Raw genomic sequence first — 25752 nt, 5'->3', positions numbered from 1 at the left:
CTCCCTCCCTCCTCCACCTCCCTCCTCCACCTCCCTCCCTCCCTCCTCCACCTCCCTCCCTCCTCCACCTCCCTCCCTCCTCCACCTCCCTCCCTCCTCCACCTCCCTCCTCCACCTCCCTCCCTCCTCCACCTCCCTCCCTCCTCCACCTCCATCCCCCCTCCACCTCCCTCCCTCCTCCACCTCCCTCCCTCCTCCCCCTCCCTCCCTCCTCCACCTCCCTCCCTCCTCCACCTCCCTCCCTCCTCCACCTCCCTCCTCCCTCTTCCACCTCCCTCCCTCCTCCACCTCCCTCCTCCTCCACCTCCCTCCTCCTCCACCTCCCTCCCTCCTCCCCCTCCCTCCCTCCTCCACCTCCCTCCCTCCTCCCCCTCCCTCCCTCCTCCACCTCCCTCCCTCCTCCACCTCCCTCCCCCCTCCACCTCCCTCCCTCCTCCACCTCCCTCCCTCCTCCCCCTCCCTCCTCCACCTCCCTCCCTCCTCCACCTCCCTCCCTCCCTCCTCCACCTCCCTCCCTCCTCCACCTCCCTCCTCCTCCACCTCCCTCCCTCCTCCACCTCCCTCCCTCCTCCCCCTCCCTCCCTCCTCCACCTCCCTCCCTCCTCCACCTCCCTCCCTCCTCCACCTCCCTCCGGCAGGCTGTGAGAGGGAGCTGTGGTCTCTAACTTGACCGTCAAAACAGCCGAGCCTGGAGAGAGATGAGGGGGCATGTTGTCTGCTGGACAGTCTGAGGGTCTTGGTCTGACTGGTGAGACTCCTGGAGGGGTTGTCTGTGACCCTGCTCTCATCCACGCTGTCTGCTGCCCCGTACGGCCAAACTCAAAATCCAACCTTTTAACTTTACCTAAGTAACATCGCTACTACTTAACATACATCAGTTTGAGGTCTGGTCTGACCCTGTTTCCCCTCTCCTCCCCTCCTCCCCTCTCCTCCCCCCTCCTCCCCTCTCCTCCCCTCTCCTCCTCTCCTCCCCTCCCCTCTCCTCCCCTCTCCTCCTCTCCTCCCCTCTCCTCCCCTCTCCTCCCCTCCTCCCCCCTCCTCCCCTCCTCCCCTCCCCCCCCCTCCTCCCCTCCTCCCCCCTCCTCCCCCCTGCAGCAGGGGACCACCCGTACGAGTGTGAGTTCTGCGGGAGCTGTTTCCGGGACGAGAGCACTCTGAAGGGGCACAAGCGGATCCACACGGGCGAGAAGCCCTACGAGTGTAACGGCTGTGGGAAGAAGTTCAGCCTCAAACACCAGCTGGAGACGCACTACCGAGTACACACAGGTGAGGCTCACACACACACACACAATACTGTGTCTTTTTTTCACACAAGTTGGGGAGGGTTGGGGAGGGTTGGGGAGGGTTGGATGTGGGCTAGCTGAAGTGTGCTGGTCTGATAACGACCAGGTGACAAGCTCACAGTCAAAGGCCATGGAGCACAAAAGACACTGGCTGATACATCATCGACTTCACCCTCCCTCCTCCCCCCCTCCCGCCCCCCCTCCCGCCCCCCCTCCCGCCCCCCCTCCCGCCCCCCCTCCCGCCCCCCCTCCCGCGCCCCACCTGTCGATGGCGGATCAATACAGGACCCCATTTGCAATTCATTATTGCCTGGTTATCCGAGGCAGCCCTGTTTACAGTGCAGCTGTTGTATGAGGGCCTGACAGGGTGACACACACACACAGACACACAGAGAGACATCCCATAATGAGCGGTGCAGCAGTCTGTTTGCTTGGGGGTGGGGCGGGTGGTTGTCCAATCCCTGCTCCAGGTCAAGGTTAACCAGAGACCGGAAGGGAGAGGAGAGATAAAGGTGTAAATGCAGATGCCTGGTTTGGAAACAGGGGCCATCAGAATCCAGTCAGCTGGGTTGAATGGGGGAGAGGGAGGGAGGGGGGGGTGAGGGGGGGTGTGAGCGAGTGAACGTCCACGGCCAGATCACATCCCGACGGTTCGTTCCAAATGCCAGCAGTAAAGGTCGCCATTTACATGTCTAATTTACGGCTGTCGGCTGGAGCGGGGGGGATTATCCCCTCCCATCACTCTCATCAGCGTTCAGGAGAGGGGGGAGGGCAGAACGAGGCAGAACGAGGCAGAACGAGGCAGAACGAGGCAGAACGAGGCAGAACGAGACAGAGGGAGGCAGAGCGAGGCAGAGCGAGGCAGAGCGAGGCAGAGCGAGGGCCGGGGTCCATCTTACCTCACAGACATGCTTTTCAAGATGGAGAATCCAGCGTTATTCCTCGCTCTCGCTCTGCCTCGCTCTGCCTCAAACCTGCGACCGCAACACCTTTCAGAAGCTGCAACGACGCCTTTGGTCCAGCCGCTGATCGGAATCAACCAGAACAGTTCTAACTACGTCAGGGGGGGTAGGGGGGGGGGCTACAGTTGTCCCACAATGCCATGCTTCACAGCATCCTTCAGTACACGGGGAAACACAATTAATTATCAATTAGCGTTAGCATTTGGATGTGGCTATGGGAATTCCAGCAGACATGATATCAATTGAACGAGGTCACTAATTACACAAACATCTCTCTTCCTGCCAACACTGTTCCTCCAGAGTACAGGAGATCTCTGAGAGGCGTTGTGAAGGAGACGGCTGCTGACAGACGACTGTAACTAAGGCTGTGTATATAACAACATCCAGACACTCAGTCTGACAGCTGTCCTCTGTGTCGTTTCCGTGGGAATCCCAAATCGTCTTCAAATGTGTCAAGAATAATGCAAACCCATCGTAAAGTGCGTGCGCATACTGCCAAACTGTTCTAATCCCACCTGACGGCCTGACTGATGTTGTTGTCGCCTGCACCCCCCCTCTCTCTCTCCCCCTCTCCTCCCCTCTTCCCTCCCCTCACAGGTGAGAAGCCGTTTGAGTGTAAGCTCTGTCACCAGAGGTCCAGGGACTACTCTGCCATGATCAAGCACCTGCGCACCCACAACGGTGCCTCCCCCTACCAGTGCACCATCTGTCTGGAGTACTGCCCCAGCCTGTCAGCCATGCAGAAGCACATGAAGAGCCACAAGCCAGAGGACGTGCCACCGGACTGGAGGATCGAGAAGACATACCTCTACCTCTGCTACGTCTGAGGAGGAGGAGGGGCTGGGGGCGGGGGGGCGGGGGGGAGGCCTGGGCAGGGAGGTGGAGAGAGGGATACCACAGGACTGAAGCAGTTATCGAATGCAAGCGGAGAGGGGGGAGGAGGAGAGGTCAGAGTGGGGACTCTGGCTTCTAGCAGAGGAGGATTAAGGATCGAAGACTGAAAGGAGAGAATCTTACCCCTTTTATAATCCACCTGTGTTGTTCACCAGGACACGCACCATTTAGTTTGTCCTTGTTCGCTTGGGTTTTTCCTTGTCGGTTTCAGATCAGGGTCGAAGCGGGTTGTAAAGTGACACGCTCTCCGGTGGTGACACACACAGTTACTTTTCCGGAACAGCGGTTAGGGTTAGGAGATGGACAGGAGATCGTCATGGAGATGGACAGGAGGGTGGTTTTTCCGACCGGCGCATGTCTGTGTCGGACGGGGGGGGAGGGGTCTAAACACGGGCAGGCCGCCACCTTGGACCGGAGAGCACCGTCACTCTCCGTCACGTGATCTCTGGAGAGCACCGTCACTCTCCGTCACGTGATCTCTGGAGAGCACCGTCACTCTCCATCACGTGATCTCTGGAGAGCACCGTCACTGTCCGTCACGTGATCTCTGGAGAGCACCGTCACTCTCCGTCACGTGATCTCTGGAGAGCACCGTCACTCTCCGTCACGTGATCTCTGGAGAGCACCGTCACTCTCCGTCACGTGATCTCTGGAGAGCACCGTCACTCTCCGTCACGTGATCTCTGGTTCCGCTTCATAGTTAATCACAGCTTCGTTGCACAGGTATGACATGTTAGCACGACGACAGTCTCTGTTTGACGCTCATGTCTCATGTTATTGTGTATTTGGGAGGTGGGGGGAGGGGGGGGAGGGAGGGAGGGGGAGGAGGGGAGGGGGTGCTCAATGCAAACCTGCTGCTTCCTTGCGTCTTCAAGCCTTCGTCTCTGTTCTAACAGTGTTTACTGCAGCTGTAGTGCTTCTCTTAGTCCTCCTGTGCTCCCCTGCTGGTGTTTGTACGCGTCAGATCCTGATCCATCGTCACGCTCACGTCACGACGACTCACAGCGACGGCGACTCGCTCGGCCCGCAGTCTGGGTAACCGTTGTGATGGAGACCAAAATGATAAAGGCTGCTTTTGAGGGAGGGGGGGTTGGGGGTAGGAGGTGTGTTGGGGGGGGGGGGGGGAGGGGGATGTGTGTTGAGGACGAGCGCTGGTAACACTGGAGGGGGGGGGGGTGAGGTCTGTTCTCCAGAAGCTCTCAGGAGGCCCAGACAGAACCACGACCACGACACTCCTCACAGCGTCGCCGCCAGCGTCGCTTCGGTGGCAGCTTGTGGGGTGATGTCACATCCCGTCCTGACAACCGTTGACAGATACTGCCTCGGACCGGGCGTGGCCGGCTCTGCTCGGGGTTACCTAGGAGACGCTCCGTGTTACCTAGGCGATCACCTAGGCGTTGACGTATCTGGAGGGGTCTCTCTGGAGGAGGCTGATGTGACTGGAGGTGGTTTTCAAACGCGACTCTTTCTTCACAGTGTGTTCCTTGGCTTGGCCTCCTGCTCTCCTCTCCTGGTTTATCTCCCTCCTGTTCTCAGCACGTTGTACTTGAATTACCTCCACCTGTGACCTTGTGTGCTTGATTTTGGTTTTGCCCTTATTTGATCTTTATTTTTATTTTTTTCGTCTGATTTCGTTTGCATGGCGCGAGGAGCTGTAACAAAGCAACGTGTACGCAGAAAAATAAGTGCCACGGTGAAAATAGATTTTTATTGACATTGTTCTTGTCCTTTCGTTGTGCATTATTGTTACCAAACTTGGTATTTGTTTGCTTAGTTTGTGTTTGTTATTTTGATGAACCCTGCTTGTTGGAGAGCTTGTAGGCTCTGGTCACCATTCTAAAAGCTACCTCTAAGTTGTTTTCATTTTTGCAAAAGCACATTATTATTTTGTCAGTGTGTGTATGTGTTTTGCATTATTATATCATTGCAACTTCATCTCATGCGTTCAAGCATTGGTTATGATTGTCTCTCCATGCTTGTCAGCAACCTTGACATCATATAAAGGGTAAGAGATGGTGGAGATGGATAGGAGATTTATTCTTTTCGTGCAGTTCCTCCCTGGCCGTAACTTAGAGAGCGGAGATTCTGAAGCCTTAAGTATGGGATAAGAGGGGTGAGAGGGATGTTTGGATTTAGACGTAATAGTACTTTTAAGAGAGTAAAAAAACAAAAAAAAAACAAGCATTAAACTTGAAAATATGTGAATAGAATTGTAGTTTTGTAATGTGAAAAAGATGGTTCACAGACTGAACAGGAAAGAACAGGTCATGTATGCAGCGATTGGGTGTGCGTGGGACATTTGGGACTGCAAGTGGTAATCAAAGAAAAAAAGTTTAGAATAAGAGATCCTATTGGTCGATCAAGTTCTCTGGAAGAAAAAAAAATGAGTGTATTCCTGAACAAAAGCCAACAGAGGCTATTTGATATATAAAATTGTGATATTTTTGTATTCAGTGTCAGTCCTTTTTCCATTGTCGAGGGTTTCAGCAGGGCAGATATTTGTATTTCTCTTTCTTTTTTTACCTATAAGTCTTTCTTTCTGGTTTTGGATTGTTTGCCTTGCTCCTCTTTGGTAATGTTGGACGTGTGTGAACATGTTGTTGTAAGTGTTGCTTTCTGGATGTAAATGCATTGTAGGTGAAGGACTAAATCTATCTGCCACAAAACGAGTTTTAAAAAAAACTACAAAAAAAAAGAAACAAAAAACTACAAAAAGTATTCAAAATGGAAGGCAGGCGAAGCTGTCACCAATCAGTTAGTACTTGTCATTCACCATTATTATTTTTAAATCAACGTTATTGCCAACCTTTTTGTTTTTGTACTTGAAGTGACTAAAAGAAGAGAGGCGGGTCTCCACCTGCCGTATTCTCAAACACTGTGAGTAGAGGGAGGCCTCTCACTCCCTCGTTCCCTCGTCCCCTTGCTCCCTTGCCCCCTCGTCTCATACCCATCCACTCTAGCCTGTCACCTGAGGCCTGTCACCTGAGGTCGAGGCAAGCCAGTGTCTGAAACAATTCCACCCAGTCCAATAACTAGATGAATCCAGTCACATACTCTTATCATTGTACTCTGAATGTTTTCTACTTATGCGTGTGTGTAAGTGTGTGTAGATGAGTGTGTCCACTCTGTGTGTGTGTGTGTGTGCGCGTGTGTGAATTAGTGAAAAATGCACTAATCAGATCAAATACAAAATAAAAAATGATGCTCTGCCACTTTTTCTCTCTATATGTTGGAAAAAATACAAAATGGCATTGATATAGTTCTTCCCTCAATGTTAATCTGATGTTTCTGTAATATCTTTGTGCCTAAAAATGGAAATTGTTCAACAAAATGTCCATCTATATCTGCTTAGTTTCTGTATTTTCAGAAGAAAATAAATGGTGTCTCCAGCACTCTAGGGATGTCTTGAGGATTTCAAATGACCTGGTTTCTGATTCTGAATAGTTGGTTTTATTTTCAAGGAAGGTAGTGCCCTCAAACCTTAACAAATTGGTAATGGGGGAAAAAACGAAATCTGCATTCAATGTTTTGCCCCTCTTCTAACCTCATTCTCTAGTATTCGTCCCAAAAACTGTAATTTACTTACACCCCAAAAAAAACAAGTAAATAAAAACATATCGAATAATACACTGTTAAGCCAAACGGTTGTAAGACTTTAAGATTATAAACATTCCTGTCTATGGAAAAAAAAAATATGCATTTTTCTTCCTCAAATCTGCGCTTAAAATGCCTCTGCATTTGGAAATAATGTCAGTTTTTTTTCAGTAAAAAAAAGTTTATTTTTGACCGGTTGGCAAAAAGAGGGTCACCCTCTGATCATTTTGTAAAAAAAAAAAGTTGACAAAAAACAAGAAAAAAAAAAAACAATTCTTGATAAACGTTTAAGTTGAAATGAAAAATGTGTCTGTAATCATGGCATCCCTAGAGTGTGAACTCTGTGTTCGGTGTGGTGTTATAGAACGAGTAGCCATTTCATGCAGTGTTGCAATGCATGTGCCATTGAGGTCTAGACTAAAACTGTTTGGGTAACAAAGCACCAGGATATCTTAGCACTGAGGACCAGCGACCCTCACGGACCAAGCGTACAAGGCTTGTTATGTAACAAAGCTTTTCTCTCTTTTTCTGGCTTGTCTGTGAGTTGTTTTGTTTCCATTCATTGTTGTGACAGCACAAGTGCCAGTCAAGTTTCTCTGTATTAAGAAAATAGTGTTTTTATTATGATTTGAATTGTTATAGTTTTCGTCTACCTCAGCACCTAATCTTAGCCTAATCTTAGAAGGTGCCCAATTATTATAATTTTTGTTTCTTTTTATTTTGTTGTCATTTGTATAAAGAAAATAAAAATTTGCATTAGAGCTTTGCAAAGGTCCTTTGTCTTTCCCAGCGACGAGCTGGTTTCCATGGCAGCGCTAAGTGAGCCAAGCCATCGATCCCAGTGACTGTTCGTTGATTTAGCGGTTTTCTCTCTTTTCTGCGTAGGATCCAACGTCTCTTTGTAACATTTGTGTTCTCTGATGGAGTGTGAAAAAAATAAAAGAAAATAAAAGAGATTAAATGCTGCAGGTTTTCTTCTCCATGTTGTCACTAAGTAAATTTTGTGCCTTCAATAGTGAAAGAATAATATTTTTTACATCCTACTAACGGTAGATTGTTTTGTAGTGAACATTTTTTGTATTTTTATTTATGAGTCTCATAAGAAAAATAACAATGTTCAGTTGTATACCTTCAATCTGCAGTTAGAAAAAAAAATAAAAAATGGACTTCATTTTGTTGTGCCTGTTTTTTAAGGCTGTGCTATCAGCCCTTTGAGATTTTCAAGAATAATATAAAATCTTACTGTTACTGGGCCGTGGAGGTTCGTAGAAAACATTTCTGTACAGAAAGAAATCAGCTGCTGTAGCTGTACAGTTTGTGTCTAGTGTGCATCCAAAGGAACCTGTGTGTGTGTGTGGACAGACTTGTGTTTCTTCAGGGCCTAAACACACCTTTCCTATCTCGACTGCATTTTCCATTCCAGAGCTATAAGGCAGCTAGCTGTGTAGACTACCAGCCACGCTGCCTCAAAAAGAAGGCCGGCTGTGTAGACTACCAGCCACGCTGCCTCAAAAAGAAGGCCGGCTGTGTAGACTACCAGCCACGCTGCCTCAAAAAGAAGGCCGGCTGTGTAGACTACCAGCCACGCTGCCTCAAAAAGAAGGCCGGCTGTGTAGACTACCAGCCACGCTGCCTCAGAAAGAAGGCCGGCTTTGTAGACTACCAGCCACGCTGCCTCAGAAAGAAGGCCGGCTGTGTAGACTCGTTGCCACAGAAAGAAGGCCGGCTGTCCTCTGACTAATGAAGATGCATAGACTGTCCTGGAGTTCCTCAAGGTGCTCCTGAGGACAAGGGTTTGTTTCCTCAAACATTCTCCACACTTTTCTGGTGAAGGACACAGACAAATGAGTGTGTGTGTCTGTGTGTGTATATCCATACAGTACCAGTCAAAGGTTTGGACACATATACACTACTGTGCAGAAGTCTTAGGCCCCCAATATTTTTTAAATGAATATTGTCTTACTTATTTTTTTGTCTGTGCAAATTTGCGTTTTTTGTTGTTGTTGGTCTTTTCATGGCATTATTTCTTAAAGCATTTTTGTTTTGTACTTAAAAAAAAAAAAAAACACTTGTGCACAGTACTGTGTACACACAATAGATATACACATTGAGTTTAAATCTATACACCTCTGGTTCCAGATCCTCACAACATCCCTATTTATCGCTTCCCTTTCAAACCATGAAAGTTTCAGATGGGGGGAGGGAAGGAGGGGGGAGAATGATGGTGATTTGAATAAGTCAGCCTGGCTTAGGAGAACTACCTCTCATAACTCCAATGATGGCCTAAAAGACATTGTGCTCACTCCCGGGGCTTGCTACTAAACGCCTTAAATCATTTAAGTCGTTTAATGCCAGAAAAGCCTCACAGAGCGCGAGGTATTAAATCAAGTCCAATGAACTGAGAAGTGCTCCACTGCTGCTAGTTTGACTACAGCCCTGGTTCTCCTGGTCCCTCCTGGAGGAGGCTGGAAGATAGTGGGTGAGGCTGGGGGAGCCCGAAGGAGGTTGGGGAGGCTGGGGGATAATAGGGGAGGGAGGCTGGGGGATAATAGGGGGAGGCTGGGGGAGGCTAGGGGAGGCTGGGGGAGGTTGTGGGAGGCTGGGGGATAATAGGGGGAGGTTGGGGGAGGCTGTGGGAGGCTGGGGGGTGCTAGGGGAGGCTGGGGGAGGTTGGGGGATGCTAGGGGAGGCTGGGGGAGGTTGGGGGAGGCTGGGGGATGCTAGGGGAGGCTGGGGGAGGTTGGGGGATGCTATGGGAGGCTGGGGGAGGCTGGGGGAGGTTGGGGGATGCTAGAGGAGGCTGGGGAAGGTTGTGGGAGGCTGGGGGATGCTGGGGGAGGTTGGGGGATGCTAGGGGAGGCTATGGGAGGTTGTGGGAGGCTGGGGGAGGCTGGGGGCCGTAGGGGTGGGAGAGGCTGTGTAAGGGCACGGTGAGGAGTGCTGGGGGAAACGGGGAAACGGAATTTCCCCTGAACGGTTGTGTGGTGCCTACTGCTGGATGGCTGAGGGGGGTAAAACCCCAGTTGGATACTTGAGATGGGGAAGGGTGAGAAATTTGTGTTCACTGAATGTCCAATAGATGAGGATTCGCTGAGACTTAATAGGGATATTCAGAGTCGATCTAATTTGTTGGGTGTGTCGGAATGGCCCGAGGCTAACAAAAATACAAACTGTTGTGTGTGTGTCCCAAAGATTGATTTGAATCCTGCCTGCCTGTCAGTCAGCCTGCCTGTGTGCCAGTAGGCTTGGTTTAGCCTCCCATCCACACAGTCCCGCCCCCACCACATCACACCACACCACGGTGTTAATGTTTAGCGACTTAGCATCCAAGCTGCTCTCACTTCTCTCCAGCTCAAGCCCCCTGATCCCCTCTCATTACCGGGCTTCTAAATGCCCTCATTAGACTGGCTGGAACGAGCACCATCATCTCTACAACCTCAAATTGTCGTTAGGTGGTTAACGGGGTGAGACCTGACTGGTTCCACTTTTCATACTCCGACGACGACACGAGCCTAGCGATCCAACGTGGGCTGGCTTTATCAGATGAGCTTTGTTAGTCAGATACACTTTGATACAGTGCATTTTAATGGGCGCCTCTCTGTCTCTCTCTGGCTCTCTCTCTCTGTCTCTATCTCTCTGTCTCTCTGTCTCTCTCTCCTTCCCTCTGATACACACAGACACACACCACACACACGGACACGCGAGTGTCGCCACACTCGCTACACACGAACCCATCCACTCTGCCTCTGCTCCCCCCGGCAGGAGAGGGGAGGACAGGAAGACAGGCAGGCCAGCAAAACGCTGCACTCCCAGACAGGGTCAGACAGGTGATCTACTCGTCTGGACTGACTGCAAATACCTCCCGAATACGACAGGTGTGTTAGCTGGGAGTGCGAGCTTCCAGCTTCTGAAGTTTTCACATCGAACCGTTTCAAAATGACTTGGATATGTACTAGTATAGTGCAAAACTCTCGCATTCCCCTGCCATAGAAGAATTATTTTTTTAACATTGTCTTTTTTCTAGTCTTTTTTTTTCTACTTCGACCATGTCTGAGTCTCTCTCAGAACTGACCGTCTCAAGTTAATAAAGCTGGGCGGGCTGTCCGTCTGCTAGACACTAACAGGAGACAGGAGAACTACTCTCTTCAACTCCCTGTTATTAGGGGCCAGCCTTCATCCATCCCTCCTTCCCTCCATCCCTGTCTGAGGCGTGCAGACGGGCTGTGCAGAGCTGCCCTTGCTAATGAGGCACGTTATTCCCTGCGTTCCTGTGCAGCTCATCAGTAAACACACGGGCGGCGCTGGAGTTCTGGTTTGATTTCCAGAGCACCGTGAGGCATCCCATGGTGAAGATGCAAATGACCGAACACGTCTTTTGATGATCTGTATCGTTAGATATAGATATTTATCATAGCAAAGCAACAGGGGGTGCTCAAAGTGGACAGGTGAACCGGACTTGTCCAAAAAACAACTGAAATGATTTTATTTAGTTACAGTTTTAAGGTGTGAATAGAAAGACAACGTGTCTCGACTTTGAGTTAATTCAGTCGTATGTAGATTTCTGTTCTGCGATCAGATAACAGCTCTCTCTAGTGGTGCCTCGTGGCACTACAGGTCTCCTCTGGGCTCCGAGAAGGTCATCTAGTCTGAAGCGAACTGAAGTCGGCCTTCACAAAATGTCCAAATCCCATTTGTAAGTAAACATTTCTCACTGATCCACCAGGTGTACAATGTCGACCGAACCCGTCCGCGATGAATTGGACCTCAAACACGAATCAACCTCGCGTGTGGAAACCCAAACGTGTCACAGTCATAACTGGATGTGAGTTGCTTCTCCTCAGAGTGGCAGACGGCAGACTGACGTTTCATGAAGAACCCCAGAATAGTGAGACAACGGCGTAACTCAAATCCAATAAGTACATCCTCAGCTGTCCATCGAGTGACACGCTCCTGTAGTCTTTCTCTGAGTCGGGGATACTTCAGCAGCAGCCCGCTGAACCACAAACAGCCCTGGGCTCTGGCTCCACATCGATTCTATTGGAGTCAATGTGCCCATTTACTGTGGGACGGATTCTCGCTTTAATTATGTAGGGTGTCAATGGCATTTATCCAATCAGGGAGCAAACTCGCTGAGTGCATTGCCAGCAAGGTAAAAATCTTTACGATTAGTACATTAGTGTCAGTTTGCAGGCTCGAGGCATCACTGGGAAGAATGAATACTCACCGCTCATTTGGAGGATGGGGGGGTTAATGATGTGGCATGGCACCACGCCACCTAGTGGTGGGGGTTGTGTTAAGCAGGGCCTTTAAAGGGATATTCCGTCAATATTGTTTTATGTTATCATTAAGTACGACCCTTTTCCGGTAAACATATTTTATTAGGTGACTGTGATGTCCTTTATTAATAGATTGAGTCCAACATTTTTTTACGTGTAAGAATAATCTAAAATACAATTATGCCAAATGTAATAAACAGTGACCTGTTCAAGAGTCAAGATGACAACGACAACAGCAATACAGGAAACAAGCCAGTGAAGTTATACTACAAAAACACAAAACTCTCAAAATACTTTAAATACACGTCAGAGTATATGTGTTATGTCCAAACATGTAACATTTTAATCTGAAGTCTCCTGATTCTCCAGTCAGTGTAGAATACATACCTAACAGCATCAGCCAGACACAGTTCAGGCTCTACTTTAATACTTTACATCGACAGCCAGATCCACCGTCCTCAAGCTCCTCTTTAAACTCAGACGCTTCATCTCTGTACCTTTTAATACACACCCCATTCCTCCTTCAACACAGCCCTCCGCTCAATCCAGGCGCGTGGCTTAGCGGTAGCGCTAACCTCGCTAACCGCTCATTATACACGGGTGGGACTTGGGTAGGACTTTTAGAAAACGGCAAATCTGCCCCCCCCCACCCCTCACCCTCCCCCACACACACTCTTTTTACGAAGAAAATTACATTTAACAGGCCGAGTCCAAAACTCTGCCCCCCACCAGCCGCGTCTGAAAACAAACCCCCGCCCTACACTCCATCAGACCATCGTTAGTCATCAATATTAAACCCTTCCTGATGCACAGCGCCCCCTGCAGGCTGTCAGGCGTACTGCCAGACTGACCACAGGGTGCCCAGGGTGATGCTGTATGCCAGCACTGCTATCAGGTACACTCTGAACAGCAGCACGTCCAGGACGTAGCCCACCTGGAGCCACTCCTTGGCGATGTCGCGGCACTCGTCTCTCCTCTCCAGGAAGAGGCGTATGGAGCAGATCTCCTGCAGGATGTTCTCCATGACGGGGGGGGTGGGGTCCCTGGCAGGGGGAAGGCCCAGGCCCAGGCCCAGGCCTCGCTCGCCGCGCCCCCCCTGGGAGTGCTGGTGGTGGCTGCAGCGGGCTGCGGGGGGACAGGGAGGGGCAGGGTGAACGTTCCCAACATGGTTCTCTCTGAAGGAGTGACGTACCACACACACACCCCCACCTTCACACCTTCTCCTCAGCCAGCCCCCCCACGCTGCCCTGCTCTTATCTTCCCTTTGGGATTTATTTAGATTTCACAATGTATGCTTCATGTTTGGCTACCGGCAATGTTTGGGGCTATCTCGTTGTTACGATCAGTGACCTATGCACTTTTGTAAAGCTCTCTGTTGGAAGTCTCTTCGGATAAAAGCGTCAGGCTAAATGAATAAATGTAAATGTAACCTCCCATTTGTCCTCTATCCGTAACTCCATCTATCCATCTCCTCCTCTATTACATCCTTCCCTCCCTGTACCTGCACCTGTGCTGTTCTCCTTGTAGGTGTCCACTTCGGGCTCGGGGGCCAGGATGGGACACAGCGCGTGTTTGCTGCGGACGCAGAAGAGCGAGGCGGCTCTCTCCAGCAGCAGGCGATGCAGCCAGGGGGGAACACGCCGCTGCAGGTCCTGCTTGTGCACCAGACGCACGATCACAACTGTCTCTGTCAGGCTGATCACCAGCAGGGCCATGCACACCACGAAGTACACACCTGGAGGGGGGAGGAGGACAGACAGGCACACACAGACAGACAGGTGGAGAAACACAGACAGGAACACAGGTTCATGCTAACGTCAACACAAAGCCCTCTGAAGATGACCTACAGACCATCTACAGCACAGCCTCCTAACAGAGCCCCACCAGGAAGTTACAAATCCCCACAACTTCATCAGACACTGCCACACAATCCTCCCTCTCCCCTCGTCCAGACCGGGGCGCTGGACGACTCTCCCTCACCTATGAGGGGCGTCCCGATGGCGGTGGCGGGGAGAGTGTCGGACACGATGATGAGGAACACGGAGTAGCCCAGCAGCAGCGTGATCTTGAAGGAGACCCTCTCTCCGCTGTCAGGAGGGAGGTAGAACCCTACGATGTCCATGACCATGAGGAAGATGCTGGGCAGGAGGAGGTTCACCGTGTAGAACAGAGGCCTCCGCCGGATCACCACCTGCAGGACAGACACCAGCATCAGCCAGGTCTCACCGACAGGCCCACCAAGTGAGGAGCATGGCTTATTATCTATGATAGAGATAGTGTGTTTTTGTGGAGGGGACCGTAAATGTGTGCAGGGGATGACATGCGGTAAAGGCCCTGGGCTGGATTCGGACCGAGGCCTCGGCCTACGTGGTGTGCGCGTAGTCCGGTGAGTCCCCGGAGCGTCCCGTGAGCGCCATGATTAAGTCATGTGACTGGAAACACGGACGATGAAAAAGAGATGACGTCCGCCTCGTCTTTGTTACATTATTGAATGCGTCTTTCGGAGAAAAGTCGAAATTTCTCTGACCTTTGAGGTCTTGGAGGTATTCTGTTTCATGCCAGGTGTCCAAGATGCTGTTCTACACCTGATCCACTGTGAAAGAAATTTTGGGCCTATGTACAATGAATGTGTTTTAGGATAAGTTTACAGTTGGTTAAAAAGCTTGATACAATGTATGTTGATTAAACTCCATTTGGTAGAGATGCCACCTGTAGTTTTATGACACCTAACTAGGAGACGTGAAGTCTAAGAGACGGGAAGTCTGGGTGACCTGAGAGAGTTCTTGTCACCTGGGGGGAAGAGACAGTTGGTCTGAAGACAATGTGGATTCAACTGTATTGTTCTAAGGATTTAACCAATGACAGAAGAGATTTGGTATAGCTGCATGTCTGTAGGATGGACCAATGACTTTTGAGAACTGTATCTATAAAATGGTCTGTTGAAGAATGTTCTGGGGGGTTCAGGGCCATCAGCTGGGTAGTGCTGGTGGGCTGGATTCTCCAGGTTCCATTCTAGAATGCTGGATGGAGCTGTATAGAATTGTCTTTGTGTTATTGTCTTATGTTTGTGTGTCGATGATGTTATGTTGATAACGTTATTATGTTAAATCTACGTCATATAAACATTAACTCTGTACTTCACCCGACTTCAGCTTAAACGATTGATTCTCTAAAAAACTTCCACAACACCACCACCCCTGCTCCACCCTGTCAGAGATAACGAGGCCTCGAGAGAGGGGGGGCGGGGGGTGAAGGAGAACTCCTTGTTATCCTCCGCCCCCCATCATCCTACACTCTCATTGGAAGTGTTTTCAAAACAACTCTGCACTCCGAGAAGTTTGTGTCGATATCTGGGAACTCTGAAACCAGAAGGCTCATTTGTGGCATGTAAATATTAGCCAAATATACTTCAGACTCTCAAAGCTTTTTAATACAGAGAATAAGTGTTTGTTGTGGTTTTTAATATTCTTGGGGCATAGTTGTTCAGTCAGGCTATTGATGTCTTTGTCAGCTATGTAAATTAATAATTTGCGAAGGCCTGTCTTTGCTAAATATCCAGTTAAAAAGCATGTCGTATTTGTACATCTTGTCGCTTTGAATAAAAGCGTGTGCTAAACGACTGAAAAGTAAAAAAATGAGGCCTGTGTTTTGAAAAACCCGCAGTCTGACAAGTGTTGGACACGCACTCACATTGAACTTCATCTCTGCGTAGTAGTCTGAGTTGTCCAGGCTGAAGGACTTGTACTTGGACAGAACGTGGAGGAGTTCCCATTCTCCCTGGTTCATGAAGAGACTCTTGTCCTCCTTCAGGTTCTCCGGGCTTCTCATCAGGGTGATGTTGATGTCGTTGACTACAGGAGAGGAGAGGGAGGACAACAGGTGCCAGTCAACACATCCTTTCACAAACCCACGTTTTCAGCTGTTGTTCAAGAGGTGGTTAGAGTTAGGGTTTCGCGTGTTTCTTTTACCACCACAAATAAAACGTGCAGTTCTTACTCGTGTGGAGCCAGCTCTGGAAGGTAAGACTGCAGTTCTGGAGATCGAAGGGGAAGTTGTAGATGTTAAGCGTACAGGCGGTCACCACCTGGATGGGCTTGTAGTTCCTCACCAGGCCGTTGTGCCCAACGTACACGTAGGGGATGTCTGGAGACTTGCCCACATCCACACTGCAGGACACACCATCAAACACCATCACTGCCCACATCCACACTGCAGGACACACCATCAAACACCATCACTGCCCACATCCACACTGCAGGACACACCATCAAACACCATCACTGCCCACATCCACACTGCAGGACACACCATCAAACACCATCACTGCCCACATCCACACTGCAGGACACACCATCAAACACCATCACTGCCCACATCCACACTGCAGGACACACCATCAAACACCATCACTGCCCACATCCACACTGCAGGACACACCATCAAACACCATCACTGCCCACATCCACACTGCAGGACACACCATCAAACACCATCACTGCCCACATCCACACTGCAGGACACACCATCAAACACCATCACTGCCCACATCCACACTGCAGGACACACCATCAAACACCATCACTGCCCACATCCACACTGCAGGACACACCATCAAACACCATCACTGCCCACATCCACACTGCAGGACACACCATCAAACACCATCACTGCCCACATCCACACTGCAGGACACACCATCAAACACCATCACTGCCCACATCCACACTGCAGGACACACCATCAAACACTGTCACTACACTAGCTACTGTCAGGAAATAACAAAATCTCAACTAATGTCAACAAAAAAAAGAAATGAAAAACCATTTGAAACATTACTAACTAAATCTAAAATCGTAATCGTGGTAAATCATAAAATGACAGGAAATCATAAATAATGGTAAATTTGGAGTTTCTGGATTCAAGGATTATTCGGTTGAAATGTATAACTGACACCGAAGCTCACACCGCTGTGTAACGTGGCCATGCTCCAGTGTACTGAGGGTTCATGATAATCCTTGTGCTTGCCATCAACAGACAACAACAGGTACTGAAATAAACAGCTAAATCCCAGTAATCCTCACAACTCGTTGATGAGAATGTCAGGCACCCAGACGTTGGCAGTGGGGATGGACACCTGCTTCACCTCGTCAAAGTCCTCTGGATTCCACACCAGGAATTCATCAATCCATTCCTGACACAGTTGGGTGACAAATAACACCTGGTTAATAGGCGATATCAGGATGATTAGATTATCATACTTTATATTGTAGATAACAAATCAAAGTGTGATTTTTGGGGGGGATCCGTAGATTGTATCTTATAAGAAACGTTTGGCTGTTATTTACCTACCTGTCGTATATAAGTGGTCTTGTTATAGTCTTACCTGTCTGTACCATATATATGTTGTTAGAACCTGGTTCTTCTCATCCTGGTATAAAAGGAGATTATGGTCAGGGTTTGACAGCATTTTTCACAATCCTTACAGTAACTGTGTCTGGGACATGACTAGCCATGGAACATAACACATTACGATGCAGGTAACACTGTACAACAACTGTTTATCTAACTGTTTCTGGAATCATTTGTATTTATTTATCAAACTGTGAACACATGGTTTAAATTAGCAGTAAATCATGAGCATTTATACAACAACATACACCTCTCAGAGACTCAGTTAAAGCAACCTTTTGTAGATGGATCCTATTTCTAGGGAAATGTGAGTTTGACTGGATTTCTGATTGGAATAATAAGAGGTATAGAATAATAAAGCTACTGACACTGATAGTAGGCTCCTATACACTATTGTTGTCATCGTTGACAAGAAATATTCTGAAGATTTGTCGCTTGCTTTTAAACGGTTAGAGGTTTATACAACTTAATCTTTGATGAAGTTACGATCACTTTCGTTGGCGGCTGTGAATGCTGTTATTGAATCAGAAAGTCACCACCAGTTTACCATTAAGTAGACAGCAATACAGTAAAATGTGAAGCGATGCCATTAATATTGCAAAACTATTTGATAGTAAACTATTGCTTACCACATTAAGGATGGAATACACCATGAGGTCTATGGCCACCATGGTGGACTGACGCCAGTCACGCACCGGTCGCACGCCCTTCTTGTACCCCGCGCTCAGGAACTCAGAGAGACGCACCAAGGTGGCATTGGCAAACCGTCCGGTGTTATTTCCCAGTTTCTTTACTATAAAAGATTAAGTAAATTGCATCAAATGTGTCATTTAATGGTTGGCTACTGCGGATGCAGCCGGATTCTGACCGCTGTGAACATATTTGAAAAACATAAATACCACAAAACTATTCCTGACATCACAACTCACAACAGATGTTCAGTAGCATACCTGTCCCCGCTCGCGCGCCTCCTAGTATCACTAGTAAACCGAGCGATGCCCATAGTGCTGAACATCTCATTCTGCTCCTAAATTCAAATCTGTCGTTGAAACTTGGTTCTTTGAGATACAGCCGTACACTGGCACCGCCCGAAACCCATTTTCTTGTCTTTCCACTGTGACGACCGTTGACTGTAACATCAATTAGTTTAAGTGATGCTTGCTGGATACAGTATCATGCCTCTTAATGATGTCAGAAGGGTGTGTCCGCACTTTGCTTGTTTTCTAGCAGAGGGTTCAATCTCATGTCGATCTGCACTCTGACTAACTGAATTACAGACATTTAACACCGAGCAGAAGGTGTTTTGGGGCCTCAATTCTGTATCATGCCAATCTTAATGCCTCACAGTTTGGAAAATATGTTATGAAATCTGCAACCAAATCGAATTTATCAGGGGGAAAAAACGTGCTGATTGACTGCACAGAGGTAGGCCTACAGGCTTGTTGTAGACGATGGCTATTTGATTAAAAAATGATGTGGTTATGTGGATGGATAACAGGCCCATATAACATATTATCATTGAGATCTTTATCACATCTCTCCACGTTGGCATAATGTTATAGTGGCATTGTCACCACCCTTGCTGAGTGTATTAATCCACCTGTGAGCTGGGCATATGCTGCAATGTTTAATTAGGCTACATGCACTGTAGCACTCAGCTTTACACATACTGAACCCTTGAAGTGTTTATTAATTCGTAAATGCAACTAAACAACTATACAGTTAGTAGGCAGGAATAGCAGTTGCGAGGCAGTTTTATCATAATGTGTTCCACTGGTATGAATTGTTTTAAATACATGTATTTTTAAAACATGAGAATAAAGTAAGCAATATCGTTATATAACGTTATTTCTTTCATAGTGAGTTACATTAGGGTCTTGGTGAAGTTAATGTGAGCCGGTATAGTCAATATTTTATAAACTCTTATATAGCCTAGTTCCCTGCGAGTGTCACAGTAGCTCAAATAGCTTTTCTTCATAGTCAACCAATAGGGAATACAGCTAAATGCAATGCTCTTTGAATGCTCTTTATTGATTTGTGTACGTTTTCAGGGAGCAAAAGCATTGCCATAAACAGGTAATTATACCATCACACTGATGTGAAGGAAAATATACCCACGGAACTAGCAGGGGAAAATGTTCGATACGACTTCTCAGCTCAAGAAATGTACGGAATACAAATGTCACTAAATGTCAGTCTGGCATTGAACTCTTCAAAGGTAAGAATTCACAACTGTATTGTCATGTGGGTTGGGAGTTTAGAAATTTATTTTCCATCTTAGCAGATGTTTAAATGTAAAATGTAAAATGACTAAATGTAAATGTAAATACAGTCAAGTGCCTTCCAATTCCTTCACATTCCCCATTCCCGCATCATCAACCTCATGGCAGGGCTCCTAGTCTGCTCTATGGGGGGATGGGTATCGCTCGGTGGGAGAACATTTGACTGCTGATCAAGAGGCCACAGGTTCAAATCCCCCTCTGCACATTGCCTTGGACATAAAAGCCTGCTAAATACATACATGTTAACACACTGACAGCAATGTAGAAACCAGAGTCAAATTCCTTGTACGTGTATAAACCAGGCCAATAAACCAGATTCAGATTCTAAACGACCACATATTTGTTAATAAATATTTATGATTATTCTACTAATGACCCCTGACCCCTGACCCTGACCCTCAGACGGAGCTCCAGCTCGCCCAGAGCAGCAGCAGGGTCACCGTGTAGAGCGTCAGGACCAGCAGGTACACACGGAACAGGATCAGGTCCACCTTGGAGCAGAGGGCCAGCCAGTCTGCCTGGGCAGAGTCGTCGGTGTGTCCCTGGAGGAGGTGCAGACGCAGGGAGGTGACCTCCTGGAGGACTCTCTCCAGGCGGGGAGGGGTTTCAGGGGCTTCGCTGAGGGAGAACAGGTCTTCCTCCGGGACCAGGTCAAACTCAAACCCTGGGTCAGAAAACATGTTGTTTTTAAAGCTATATTTTTGGGGGTATTTTATTATACGTAATACGATAGAGATAGTTGAAGGTAGTAAGTGAGAGAGAGAGATAGAGGGGAAGACATGGAGCAAAGGGCCCTTAGAGTTAGGCATCGTTTTTAATCAGACTGACAATAACAGTGGAGGAACCCCTTGAGGCTCATGAGATAAACAGATATATTCCGACACAGACATCTGCAGTAGCAATTCTGAGGAGATTCTGTTTGTCTATCCCCCAAATCCAAAGCGTACCCCCACTCTGGTCCTCGTCATCCAGGGTTTTGAGGGAGGTGAAGGTGCTCTCCAGGAAGGTCTGGCTGGACGAGCCGTACTTGTCTAGCAGGCAGGCGGACACAGACATCTCCTTCACCTCCTTCTCGCTGTGGTGGAGGAGCTTCACCACCAGGATGGACTTGGCCAGACTGAGGACCAGCAAGGCCATGCACACGGCGAAGAACACACCTGGGGACGACAGAATGTGCACGTCACACACCTCCTCCCGCTCAGAGGGCAGCACCAACTGGATGTCCTACGTACTGGGGGAAGGTACCTGGATGTCCTACGTACTGGGGGAAGGTACCTGGATGTCCTACGTAATGGTGGAAGGTACCTGGATGTCCTGCGTACTGGGGGAAGGTACGGCTCTGTGGTGGACTTTACAGACACTGAGGTCACGGTCGAGGATTAGGTTTGTTTTCAACCGTGGGTGGGACCGTTTTTTCTTTTATAACTGAGGACTAACTGAGGTGAGATGAAACCTACGCCCCTGGGTCGCAGGTTCGAATCCCCCCTTTTACGTACTTATGAGTGGTGTTTTGAGGGTGGTGGCTGGGAGCTCGTCCATGAGGTTGACCCTGAACACGGTGTACCCCAGGAGGATGCTGGTCTTGAAGGTGATGCGTGTTCCGCTGTCAGGGGGCAGGTAGAAGCTGATTACGTCCACCACCATTAAGAAGATGCTAGGGATGAGAAGACCCACCACGTACAGTAGGGGGCGCCGGCGGACCAACACCTGCGTGGGAGACAGGAAGGAGGGGTCCTAATACGTTTAGGTTTTTTGAGATAATTTTTTTTGCATTTTTCATGCTCTGTTGTTGTGAAGTGTGACAGGACAGGGAGGGAGGGGGAGGGAGATATGCAGCAAGGGTCATAAACAGCTCCTACTTAGAGGCCAAATATACACTGGGGACTATATACTTTTTATGTTATTTCTTTACTACTACCTTGAGATAACATTGATATCTGTGAGGAGAAGGAGGTCTATGGTTTGGAGGGCAAGATTAATTGAGTATTTTTTCATTGTAGCGTTTTTCTTTTTCAGTTGCGAACTTTGATTTTCCTGCCTGAGAGACATGCAAACAATATAATTCTCTCTGAAACCAGATCTCGGCTCACAACCCCAATTTACCTCAGTGAACCGATGCATATCGATTGCAATGTTTTCAGTAGAGCCTCTAAAACTCTAAAACCCTCCTCCAACAAACAACCTTCCGTCGTAAACACTCTCCGTGCCAACACGTATAGCATAAAGGTGACCTAATGAGCCATGCCTGGCTCGTCACAGAACACCTATCTCTGAGCTGAATATACGGCTGAGAGCCCTATCTCTTCTATCTCGCAGGCCTGTTTCTCTCCCCCACCTGCAATGGGCTAAAGGCCCATTTTCACCAGGCAGCAACAAGACAGCCATTGATCAGGTCAGTCTCATTACCCGGTGCTTCTCTCTTTATCCCGCCATCTCTCTCTCTCTCCCTCCCTCCCTCCCGTCCTCCCCTCCTCAGCATGCTAGACAGTCTCATTACGCTGTGTCTCTCTTTATCCCTCCAACTCTCTCTCTCCCTCCCTCAGCATGCTAGACAACGACTACGCTTCATCTATTAGCATTAGCTCGCTAACCCCGATCCATGAGGCTGGGGCCAATCACTTCAACTCCCTCACAGCAGGGCGAGAAGCGAGCCAGGGAAGAGGACGGCTAAATCGCCTCGTCGATAGTCAATCGAAGCCGGTTGTCATAGTGCAGTTACAGTCTCGCCATGGGGAGAAAGACCATCTGGGTGTTTTCTGTCTTCGGGGTTAGCTGGTAAATCCATCGGTTTAAATTCTATTTTTCACAACGAAGATGCAATGTAAGCTACTGTCTGAGACGGTTTCACCTGGACGAGGTCAACTACCCTCAACCTAGAATATAAAAGATATCGAGCAGATGTAATCAGTCTTCATACTGTTGACGTAGCTCTAGTCCCCTTGTGATCCATATAAAGGATGAGGCATTATCCACTTGACATGGTATCTAATTTAGGGTCTGGTTACAGTACTAACTTCAACTTTGTCCCAGTTATAGCATTGTGACCTACTTACCGTCAGGATCCTGACGCTGTACTGAGCTCTCTACTCTGATAACATTGGCATTCTGGACATAGAGGAGATATACATTCAGTAGCTAGCAGATCGAGTGGTTATTGTTGCAATGTAGTATTCCATTTTGTCCAGTGTCTGGTCGCTGAGATGTGTCCAAGTAAACACAGGCCTTCCCTTGACTGACGACCGAAACACTGTTTGAACTACACACTTCCCCTCCCAGATCTTCAACTCTACCTTCTCCATGTGCTATTTGTACGTCGCTTCGGACCAAAAATTGGAAGAGTTAAAGTTAACAGCTGACAGAGGTTCACACGCACGTTAAACTGTATGTGAGCGTAGTCCCGGCCGTCCAGGTGGAGCTGCCAGTAGCGGGAGGGCAGAGAGAGGAGGTCCCACTCTCCATCGTTCATGAAGCTTCTCTTGTCCTTGGCTACTGTCTCTGCACTCCTCAACAGTGCCAGGTCCACCTCGCTCACTGGGAACACGGGGGGGAGAGGGGCAGAGTTTACAGGGCTGTCACTCGATAAGGCCAGGGGCAATACTAATATATGATTGTCATTGTTGTTGTCACTTTTGTTATTAGGTGATGATGTGATTGTGTTGTTGTTGATGCTGCGGATGATGTGATTATTGTTGTTTATGTTGTTGTCCCAGTCGAGGCGGACCTGAGTGAAGCCAGCTCCTGAAGGTGAGGCTGCAGTTCTGCTTGTCGAAGGGGAAGGCGTACAGCTCCAGCGCGCAGGACGACACCACCTGGATGGGCATGTAGTTCTTCACCGTCCCGGAGGAGTTCACGTAGACGTAAGGGATGGCTGGAGACTTCCCTGCATCCACGCTGGAGAAGGACAGGAGGCAGAGAACCAGACTATCTAACCTCATGCATCACACACACCATCCCCTCTCTCAGGCAAAGAGCCAGATGTTAAATGTTTCCTATTTAACTTAGGGGGGTGGTTTTGACGATTCTGACAAGAGGTTATGTGACGAAACGCGAGTACGAATGTTTCACATCTCTGTGGTGTTGGATGTTTGAATGGGTGTGTGAACAGCGTCTGGGTTACAATTCGCTGATGATGATGTCAGGCACCCAGATGGCATCAGAGGAGAGGGAGATCTCAGTGATACCATCAAACTCTTCTGGATCCCAGACGAGGAACTCGTCCGTCCAGATCTGACAGACACAGGAAAAAAACAGGGCAAGTTCACATCTTGGCTGGCCCGAAATAATTAAGCATGCCCAAGAATTAACAAGGTTTTTTTTTATATATATATAACATGAGAGGTACTATTGTAGCATACTATATTTCTGTACTATTGTACTGGACTGCACACTAGACATGTACTGTTTCCACATCCAACCTGACTGAATCCTTCTGTAAAAAGGACAAACAACCACAGCAAACAGTTTTTACTCAGGGTGGTTACAAAACATTACAGTGATTAAGCCAACAGACTCATATCCGGACACCACGACTGTCTCGACTAATGAGGCTCCTGATTCCATTTCCATTTAGCTTTTCTATGTCCTACAATGCCTTTTTCCACCCGTAATGATTGTAAGAATTGTAGGTGTTATTATTTCCTTGGGGTTGTCATGGCAATAAGGAGGATGTATGTACGAGGAGGAAGCAGATTCAGTGTGAAGAAGATGCAAACCTGCCGATACCAGATGCTTGTGGTGACTTTCTGGGTATGTCCGTCCTGTAACAAAGTGACAGTTTGTTCCAGGAATCTTAAGTAATAGCTTTCATATCCTTTATTCTCAGTGTGATTAGACGTTCTCAAAATATATACTGATACCCTAGGGTCTCTTGTTACTTACACTACTGATTCATTGATAATGGACCTTACAATGCATGTTCTGATAATCTAGTCAAAAGGTTTGATAATCACTACAATCATATTCATGTTCTGAACTACTACTATCTTCTTAATTCAGTTGTGTTTACCACATCCAGGAGGGACTGCAGGAGGAGGTCAATGTAGATGAGGGTGGGACTGGTCCAGTTCTGGACCGGCCTCACACCTCTGTCATAGTTGCGTAACAAGGTTCTGGTGAGCTGGTTCAGGGCTGATCTCTTGGGCTTATCAGGAACCATGACAACCGAGGAAGCTACAGAGACAGAAGCATTTAAAATCAAAATGGAAGAAATGTTTAAGTTTTACATTCTCCTGCAACTCAGATATGTAGGCTACAGAACCATTATAGATGGCTCATGACCACATTCTAAAATAAATGATGAAACATCAATGAAAGAAATGAAAATGCATTTTTTATTATCAATATAACATGAAGTAGGCCTATAGGAATTTACAAGAAAAGTAATGATAAGATGGTTAATTTTAATTATGTCTAAATTAACTTTAATTGGAATTAGTTAAAGGCAACAGACAGTTTCAAATGAACCATGTAATTTTTACCCACACAATGTAGGGATAATTAGCTTACGCTAGTAAAAAAAAACAACAACAAAAACATAAATTAGCATGTTTAGCACTTTTATTAGCGCCTTAAGATTTGTTGAACCTTTCCTGCAAATCTATAGACTATAGCTAGACGGATTTACAATGTAAGGCAGTGTTAATGAACACGTTGTATCTCATTTACATTCATATTTCATCTCAATAAAACAAAACAGATTTTCCCTGACATTTGCATTTGATCGTAATAATAATAACGGATGTTACCTGAGGTGAACAGCAGTAACCACAGCAGAGTCATCTCTGGTGTTCTGGTAAACAGGCAAATATCCCAGAATATCTTTTAAGTTGGACCCAATTCTCTTCTTTGAAAAGCTATTATATCCGAATCTAAGAATATCTGTTCGTGTAGATAATAGTTTGTGTTTTCCGGCCGGAGCCAGATGTACTACTTTGTTTATCACGGTTGCCACCAGAAATGGACTAGTGTGCAAAGTTTGGGTGCTCTCTGCATTGATTTTCCATTAGCCCGCTCTGGTAAGGTGATATTTGAAAAGGGTTAGAGGAACATCCAT

At 47.8% G+C, this 25752-nt stretch overlaps 3 protein-coding genes and 1 long non-coding RNA gene across 5 annotated transcripts; 2 read left to right on the top strand and 2 right to left on the bottom strand.

Annotated features, from left to right (window-relative positions):
• Positions 1 to 708: 708 nt before the first annotated feature.
• On the top strand, positions 709 to 3162 carry LOC134013490 (zinc finger and BTB domain-containing protein 16-A-like). Its single transcript, XM_062452999.1, has 3 exons — positions 709 to 748; positions 1096 to 1266; positions 2843 to 3162. Exons 1-3 carry the CDS (start codon positions 709 to 711, stop codon positions 3070 to 3072), a joined length of 441 nt encoding a protein of 146 aa, XP_062308983.1. The 3' UTR covers positions 3073 to 3162.
• Positions 3163 to 4324: 1162 nt separating this feature from the next.
• LOC134013856 (uncharacterized) lies at positions 4325 to 7006 on the top strand. Its single transcript, XR_009928989.1, has 2 exons — positions 4325 to 4535; positions 4569 to 7006. It is a non-coding gene; the product is annotated as an uncharacterized LOC134013856 (long non-coding RNA).
• A 5094-nt stretch (positions 7007 to 12100) lies between these two features.
• htr3a (5-hydroxytryptamine (serotonin) receptor 3A) lies at positions 12101 to 18612 on the bottom strand. Of its 2 annotated transcripts, none has more exons than XM_062453557.1 (9): positions 18369 to 18612; positions 18048 to 18211; positions 17393 to 17437; positions 17091 to 17200; positions 16006 to 16175; positions 15700 to 15860; positions 13990 to 14200; positions 13511 to 13744; positions 12101 to 13134 (listed from the first exon to the last, which is right to left on the bottom strand). In XM_062453557.1, exons 1-9 carry the CDS (start codon positions 18436 to 18438, stop codon positions 12839 to 12841), a joined length of 1461 nt encoding a protein of 486 aa, XP_062309541.1. In that variant the 5' UTR covers positions 18439 to 18612; the 3' UTR covers positions 12101 to 12838. The 2 variants fall into 2 exon arrangements, with proteins under 2 accessions (XP_062309541.1, XP_062309543.1); XM_062453559.1 differs by having other exon boundaries at positions 13517 to 13744; positions 18369 to 18611.
• A 689-nt stretch (positions 18613 to 19301) lies between these two features.
• On the bottom strand, positions 19302 to 25637 carry htr3b (5-hydroxytryptamine (serotonin) receptor 3B). Its single transcript, XM_062453823.1, has 9 exons — positions 25445 to 25637; positions 24706 to 24869; positions 24413 to 24457; positions 23818 to 23927; positions 23422 to 23591; positions 23074 to 23231; positions 21197 to 21407; positions 20648 to 20857; positions 19302 to 20364 (listed from the first exon to the last, which is right to left on the bottom strand). The coding sequence occupies exons 1-9, from the start codon at positions 25476 to 25478 to the stop codon at positions 20099 to 20101; spliced, it is 1368 nt and encodes a 455-aa protein (XP_062309807.1). The 5' UTR covers positions 25479 to 25637; the 3' UTR covers positions 19302 to 20098.
• Positions 25638 to 25752: the final 115 nt, after the last annotated feature.

The sequence above is a fragment of the Osmerus eperlanus genome, chromosome 27, assembly GCF_963692335.1.
Source record: "Osmerus eperlanus chromosome 27, fOsmEpe2.1, whole genome shotgun sequence".
Taxonomy (NCBI): Eukaryota; Metazoa; Chordata; class Actinopteri; order Osmeriformes; family Osmeridae; genus Osmerus; species Osmerus eperlanus.
This window is presented reverse-complemented; position numbering and strand designations above follow the sequence as displayed.

Excerpts from the sequence above, each read along its gene's own strand:
- htr3b (XM_062453823.1), bottom strand. The coding sequence starts at position 25,478 with ATGACTCTGCTGTGGTTACTGCTGTTCACCTCAG. Across the intron at positions 24,458-24,705 it reads TGCAGTCCCTCCTGGATGTG|GACGGACATACCCAGAAAGT; the intron begins GTAAACACAACT and ends ACTTTGTTACAG. Across the intron at positions 23,928-24,412 it reads CAAGCATCTGGTATCGGCAG|ATCTGGACGGACGAGTTCCT; the intron begins GTTTGCATCTTC and ends TGTGTCTGTCAG.
- LOC134013490 (XM_062452999.1), top strand. The coding sequence starts at position 709 with ATGTTGTCTGCTGGACAGTCTGAGGGTCTTGGTCTGACTG. Across the intron at positions 749-1,095 it reads TGAGGGTCTTGGTCTGACTG|CAGGGGACCACCCGTACGAG; the intron begins GTGAGACTCCTG and ends TCCCCCCTGCAG. Across the intron at positions 1,267-2,842 it reads GCACTACCGAGTACACACAG|GTGAGAAGCCGTTTGAGTGT; the intron begins GTGAGGCTCACA and ends CTCCCCTCACAG.
- htr3a (XM_062453557.1), bottom strand. The coding sequence starts at position 18,438 with ATGAGATGTTCAGCACTATGGGCATCGCTCGGTTTACTAGTGATACTA. Across the intron at positions 16,176-17,090 it reads GACATTCTCATCAACGAGTT|TGTGGATGTGGGCAAGTCTC; the intron begins GTGAGGATTACT and ends TGTGTCCTGCAG. Across the intron at positions 13,135-13,510 it reads GGAGAACAGCACAGGTGCAG|CCCGCTGCAGCCACCACCAG; the intron begins GTACAGGGAGGG and ends GTCCCCCCGCAG.